Source organism: Hyalella azteca, unplaced genomic scaffold (genome assembly GCF_000764305.2).
Source record: "Hyalella azteca isolate HAZT.00-mixed unplaced genomic scaffold, Hazt_2.0.2 contig9818, whole genome shotgun sequence".
Taxonomy (NCBI): domain Eukaryota; kingdom Metazoa; phylum Arthropoda; class Malacostraca; order Amphipoda; family Hyalellidae; genus Hyalella; species Hyalella azteca.
The window spans coordinates 6189-13404 of record NW_025939878.1 but is presented as its reverse complement, the minus strand read 5'-3'; the positions used below and the strand labels follow the sequence as shown (position 1 = coordinate 13404).

Sequence of the window (7216 nt, the reverse complement as noted above, 5' to 3'; positions counted from 1 at the left end):
TGGACGGGGTGCTAGTGAGTGGGGGGTGGGGGATGCTAGACGGGGTGCTAGTGAGTGGCACGCTAGGGGACCAGAATGCAGGTATACAATCAGTATAGTTGGTACAGTCAAAATTGAAAAAAAGGGAAGAAATTAAATTTAAATTTTAATTCAACAATAAAATTCAAAGCAAAAGTAAACCAGCTGTACCTCTTTATTCATAATTTCAAGTGGATAATAGCTAGAAGCTTAATCCGGTCTAGGCCTCTGTTTATAAACATACCATGATTCTAAAATACGCCAGTCGGAAGCATCGGAAGTGGAAGGTAAAATCTTAGTCACCATCAGAGATAGGAACGTCTTACTGCTCGGCATGAGTGCTCACAGCCGAATGAGGGAGACACGATAATAAGTGGCCAGTCCTACAGCTCCTCCCTTTATGCTCTGCGATCCTAGAATCAAGGTGACGTTATACCGAGGTATACAGATGCGCATCGCGGATTACTGTATGTATAAAGTGGATACAATTACAAATAAATAGGGAGAATATTTCTGCACCCTAAAGAAAGAACCGATTTTAAAATTGTTTGCCTTCAAACAAGGCTAGCAATTGGGAAGATTTCAGCTACAAACATTTTATTTCTCTAGACATGGTTTCGGAAACAGGGCTGAAGTATGGAAATGAACAATAAACAAAGTTCCTTCTATCGCGCTCGGGAGCAACCTCAATTTATAGCTTCGACATGAGTTAATTGATTTGGTTAACACCACGTGAGACGCTTTTAATATAGTTTTTTTTTTTAATTTCGACTGTTCTAACTTCAGATTGTACCTATCTGTCTTGTAGGATTTTCAAACTGACGATGGAGCTGAACTCCGAAACGTTTTCTATAAAGGCATGATAATTTTTGAGGAATTTTCTTTGATTTTAGTTTACTATTGAAATTTCGATTCAAGCAATTGAGAGAAATTAGTACTTCTTTCTTAGATTGTTGAAAATCTAAAGCTAAGTTATATATTTTCTTGTTCTAACCACATTATTCGCTTGCATGTTTGCTCATCAATGTTCCTCAGGTGTTGCTTGAATGTTACAGATGCGATGTCTGCTCAACATCTGGGGCGTGATGTTGTTCCTGAGAGTCTCCTGGATGGTCGGGCAGGCTGGACTTGGTCAGTTGATATTAATGCATCTTCAGTTAGTGCTCACTAGTGACCAGTTACTGCAGTGTGCTCTCTAGTGTCCAGTTACTGCAGTGTGCTCACTAGTGACCAGTTACTGCAGTGTGCTCTCTAGTGTCCAGTTACTGCAGTGTGCTCNTTTGTGTTGAATACAACACGTCATAACTGATACCCGTTGAATAGGGGTAGTTTGAATTTTCCTTGGTACCATTTGAGTACAGCAATCAAGACTCTGGTCGATTGGCCGACTCCTTTGTTCATGTACCGTGGCTATGAGTGCGGTCTAACGCCTGTCTCTTATACACATCTAGATGTGTATAAGAGACAGACTAAGTAGCGGTCAATAGCTAAATTACGGTCAATAACTAAGTTTCGGTCAGTAGCTAAGTACGGCCACTAAGTAACGGTCAATAGCTAAGTATGGTCACTAACTAAGTTACGGTCACTAACTAAGTAACGGTCAGTAGCTAAGTATGGTCACTAACTAAGTTACGGTCACTAACTAAGTAACGGTCAGTAGCTAAGTATGGTCACTAACTAAGTTACGGTCCTAACTAAGTAACGGTCAGTAGCTAAGTATGGTCACTAACTAAGTTACGGTCAGTAGCTAAGTACGGTCACTAACTAAGTTACGGTCACTAACTAAGTAACGGTCAATAGCTAAGTATGGTCACTAACTGAGTTACGGTCAGTAGCTAAGTACGGTCACTAAGTAACGGTCAATAACTAAGTACGGTCACTAAACTGAAGAATTGGTGTACACAGGCCAGGCGCTGGCCATTGTGTGTGCGGCCAACACCGTGACCGTCATCACGGCCATCTCCATGTCCGCCGTGGCCACCAACGGTCTCATCCAGGGCGGTCAGTGGCTCAGTTTGGACATAAAATGTTTCATGTCATCCTATAGTGACACTGCGATATATTGTAGCGTTCGTTGGCGCCATGTATTTATTTGTCTCCTGTTGTGGTATGATGAGGGCCACGGCAATGAGAGGGTTGCTCTTACATTTAGGATTGAACTAGTAAACATGCTCGCATCCCAACACGAGCAAAATTGCTAGTGCCGATAAAGATAATTCGACCAAATTCTAAATTTGAAAAATATTTTGTCAAACCACTCTAATTACTTCACCAGAAGACATTGATCAGAGGCGCGGATTGAGCGAGTCGTTTGGTTTTCGTACTTTCCTCCATTCAACCGAACTTGGTTACTCTTGTTTACTTTATCTTACTTCATTCATCTTCATTACTATACTAAACCAAACTTGGTTGTTCCCCGTCACTCAACCAAACTTCGTTTTGGCCGCGCTGTCGGTTGCTGTTTACTGCAGTCTCTGAGTTGGCACTCTACCCATGGTTGAACTAGTATAAGGTTGACTCATGAGAAGCTCATTTTCGCGGATGGAGCTTGTTGTTCGCATGTGACGTCACTGATCTCAATCACGTCACGGGCATTAACCAATTACCGAAATGTGATCACACCTGTCAACCAATCCGTCATGGGAATGACGGGTTTGTTTACGTTTCTCGATCTATATACGTGACGTAACAAGAAAGCTAAACTGAAAGACGGATGTCCTCGTGGGTCAACCTTATATAGTTCAACAATGACTCTACCGTTCTAACTCTCCTAACACTCCAGACGTTGGTTGTATCACCTTGAATACAAGTGCTAATTGCCTCCTAATGTACTAGACCGGACAAATACTTTCGAGCCTCACTCGGCATTTAATTCCTAAAGGATAGATCAAGCTGGAACCAAGCCACGCTACAAGGCGTGATATTTCTTTCCTCGTAGATATCGACTAAAGTTTGATCACTTTAACGTTCTGTTTGCTGAGGTTTTAACTCTAGTTACCAGAAGCTTCAACATAAGAATATGCACACTGACAGATGCTGGGGTACAAGAAAAAGGTCCGGCGTAAGACTGTGAGTGGTGGCTTAAAATACTTCAAATAGAAGCGATGTTTTCTCAGAGTTGCGAGCGCGCAGGAGGAAAAGTCCATTAAATTCTCAATTATAATAGCGGCTGATGATTGCTGGAACCGGGCTGACGGTTCCTACAATTTTATAATATGATTACAGAAATTTTAGAAGTCTGAAGCTACCAAGTGCAAACTTATGTTCAAATAATTAATATAATTGTTAAAATTACTTATATGAATTTAGTTAAGTGTAATAATTCCAAGTCTTGTACCCCATTTATATGTTCCCTTCTCGCATCGAAATATCTCTATACTTTGCAATGTCTCTAATTCCTGTACCAAGAGTTGCCTTAAGTTGTACATATATTTGTGACTGGTGAGCAGGGGGCGTGTACTACATGATCTCCCGGTCGCTGGGTCCTGAGTTTGGTGGCTCCATCGGCCTCATGTTCACCGTCGCCAACTCCATCGCCGTCGCCACCTACATCATCGGCTTCGTCAACAGCCTGCAGGTGAGGGCACGTCAAGAGGGTGCATGGTAAGAGGGAGCACCTACAGGAGGCCTATGCCCTGATGGTGATGGGTGCAGAGAGTTCATGTCCTAATGGTGATGGGACCATTGGGTGCACTTCCAGCTGGTGATGGGTTCCAGAAATATCACGTTGCTTGGGACTGCGTCTGTGGCAACTCGAGCGCCTTCTTGCAGGTTTAGTACGTATATAAGACATCGAGTTCCGCGCATGTATTTCAAACAAGTATGTACAATGCGTTGTGCTGTGTAGTCCACTTCAGCTATACTATATAACATCAATGAATGAAGCCCGGATGTTTAAAAAAACTAAAGTACGGAAAGCTCTAATTCAGAATGGAAAAATTGTAACGCTAAAAATAAAATGCGTTTAAAAATTACTTTTTAAAGACCACACTTCTAAAGGTGCCAGTGTCTCCGATGTTACTCATGTACAATGAACTTCTTATTTCATTTTTAAATATTTAAAACAATATTTTTATATTTTTTCAATTATTTTTTTTTTATTCTGTCAATTGATCCATGCATTGTCTCCAACTGTACGCAAGTGTGCAAAATTTCAGATCGATTGGACTGGTAGAATGTGTTAACTATCGATTATAAGATTTGTAGCAGACAAACGAACAAAGAACTAGAAGTGAGGTTAAAAAGAAGCGTGGTAATAGTAATGATAATCTGATCTGTTTACATTAATTCTATTCCCTAGCAGCGAATCTTAGGGTTGGAGTCATCTTAATTTTGTGTTGAATACAACACGTCATAACTGATACCCGTTGAATAGGGGTAGTTTGAATTTTCCTTGGTACCATTTGAGTACAGCAATCAAGACTCTGGTCGATTGGCCGACTCCTTTGTTCATGTACCGTGGCTATGAGTGCGGTCTAACGCGACGCGAAAAAATGATTTTCTAACAATGCGGTGAACCGGGAAGATAACTGAAGGTGGAATAAAACACGACTGCAGATCAAAACATTTCTATTGAATCGGCAAACACAGATATTATGTATTATAGAAATTCGTCCCTAGAACAGTCAGAAAATTTCTATTGAAATGGCAAACATAGATAATACTGAAAAGATGTCCTAGAAACATGGTGACTTCGCATAACTGTGGCACTGGTGGTACTTCTTCATTAGCGGGGCTCCCCGGCTTATAAATACGTGTTGCTGCTGAGGCGTACTGCTTACTCGGTGGCTTTTGGGTTTGCTAAGTGTCAGGGGGGTTTGTATTCCTGGGCTGCTGCAGGTCTTGAACTGAAGACTTCTCAGTCTTCTACTGAAGAATTCACTTCTGAAGACTTCACTCTCGGCTGGTGGCGGTCTTGTCGCTCTGAGAAGAACCATGTATTTATCTGTGGTTGCTGCTGACATCGCGAGCATCTCTTTAGTTTGTTGCTTACACTTCCGAAGCACGTATTTTTTACGCGTGTTGGGGTTTTCTCTGGTGGTAATCTCACTTATTAAGAGTCCCTGTACATTATGGCTCCATCCTTAACTTGTGCTTCGCTCGCCCGTCAGGACTCGTTACTTCAATGCTCTATGGAGTATAGATTCCTAACGAAATCTCTGCCGTTGGTTCGCACAAGATGAACACTTTTTACCGCGTGGCCTTAACACAATGTGCGGCCCTCCATCGAGCCTACCGCGCTGAGTAGGCAAACTTTTCTTCGCTCCCCGACTTTGCGTCATACTATGTACGTATATTCCTGATCACTTATCCACGAATTAATTACTTAAGATTAATGCAACGCCATCGTCTTACATGGATTGGCATGATGCTCAGTGGTAATTCACCTTACCTCTGATGCGTCGTGCGGGACCTATGCCTGCATCTCCTCGGTTGTACGAGATATACTTGTAGAATGAGATATACACAGGACAATGAAAACCCCTGCTTGGCTACTAAAAATGCACAGCTGCGTCTACGCATTACCTGATCGCAACATCTCGTGTGTTCTTCTACACTATCACCACTTCTACTTCTTGCCTGTGATACTGTGCGGTATACTCGCAGTTCGTTCTTTTACACTGCTTATCTGCAATCGTGTAACAACACGCGGTTGTTGACGCGTTTGCTGAACACTTCCCCATGGACATGTAACATGCGTGTAATAAACCGGCCAAACAACCGGTAACCTCATGTGCACCTAACGGTTCGCATTGACCATACTTGTCTCACCTACCAATGACCGGAAGCTGAATAGATAAACAGCTGCCCAATTGGCTGCGAAGCAGTGCTGAAGGCGTGACGGGATTTATGATCAAAGGCAAGTTCCTCAAAGTTTATTACCTAACAAGTTCAATAAGTAGCCTACTACGGAGCTAAGACGCGGAGGAGAGAGAGAGCGAGTTAGCTGAGGAACAAAGCTCTTGGTCCTAGGCGATTGTCAGGTAATCCCCTGTAAGCGAGGCACCAGTACGCAAGTCGGGATTGACAACAGCTACTAGTACCAGCCTCGGCCTACATCAGCGCCGGTATACTTGATCTCTCCGGTCTGAATGCAAGTAGGGAATTTGCAGCCTACACACAACATCACAATGCAGTTGTTTACATGTTTGTCTCTTTCTCCGTGGACATGTTGTAATATGCAGTTCATGTTTCAACATGTTTCCCCCCATCACCCTCCCAGCACATGTTGCAACATGTTCCCCCACCAGGACATGTTGTAACATGTTCTCCCCCCAGGACATGTTGTAACATGCAGTTGTTAACATGTTCCCCCCCTCCCCTCCACAGGACATGTTGTACTACGACTTCGACGAGACGGTGATCATCGACCGCGACCTCAACGACGTGCGCGCCGTGGGCACGGGCGTCCTGTTCGCCCTCATGGCCCTCGCCATCGTCGGCATGGACTGGGTGACCAGGGTGAGTGTTGGGTGACCAGGGTGAGTGTTGGGTGACCAGGGTGAGTGTTGGGTGACTAGGGTGAGTGTTGGGTGACCAGGGTGAGTGTTGGGTGACCAGGGTGAGTGCTGGGCGACCAGGGTGAGTGTTGGGTGACCAGGGTGAGTGTTGGGTGATCAAAGTACAGCATCCCTATGACCGTCCTCATCCCCCATGATCACCCCTCATCCCCCATGCCCCCACAGGTGCAGATGGGTCTCCTCTTCCTGCTGATCGCGTCTCAGATCGACTTCATCATCGGGGCCTTCATCGGTCCCTTCGACGACACGTCCCGGGCACAGGGCTTCCTGGGGTTCAGCGGTGAGTGGGGGGAGGGGAGTGGGACGAGGGGGACGTGAGTGGGACGAGAGAGGGGCGTGAGTGGGGATGGAAAGGTTGGGTGTATGGGGGGTAAAATGGCGAGAGATGGGGTCATTGAGGGGAACAAGCGAGGGGGATAACAGGATGTGTAGTTTTAAGGGGAGGCTTGAGTGCCGCTAGAGGAGGAAGAACTATTGGTAGAGCGGAAGAGAGAGGGAGGCGAGGTGTAGAGTGTGCAGGTGTAGAGTGTGCAGGTGTAGAGTGTGCAGGCGTAGAGTGTGCAGGCGTAGAGTGTGCAGGTGTAGAGTGTGCAGGTGTAGAGTGTGCAGGTGTAGAGTGTGCAGGTGTAGAGTGTGCAGGTGTAGAGTGTGCAGGTGTAGAGTGTGCAGGTGTAGAG

The 7216-nt window shown here is 44.7% G+C and overlaps 1 protein-coding gene across 1 annotated transcript in view; it reads left to right on the top strand.

Moving 5' to 3' along the window:
- The window catches only part of LOC108669844 (solute carrier family 12 member 2-like), a gene marked incomplete at its 3' end in the record, with an annotated part of 32107 nt that overhangs the window by 20218 nt on the left and 4673 nt on the right, over nucleotides 1-7216 (top strand). The window contains 5 exon segments of the mRNA XM_018157272.2: nucleotides 1074-1149; nucleotides 1924-2019; nucleotides 3468-3595; nucleotides 6349-6480; nucleotides 6705-6819. Coding sequence (XP_018012761.2) covers nucleotides 1074-1149; nucleotides 1924-2019; nucleotides 3468-3595; nucleotides 6349-6480; nucleotides 6705-6819 — 547 coding nt within the window.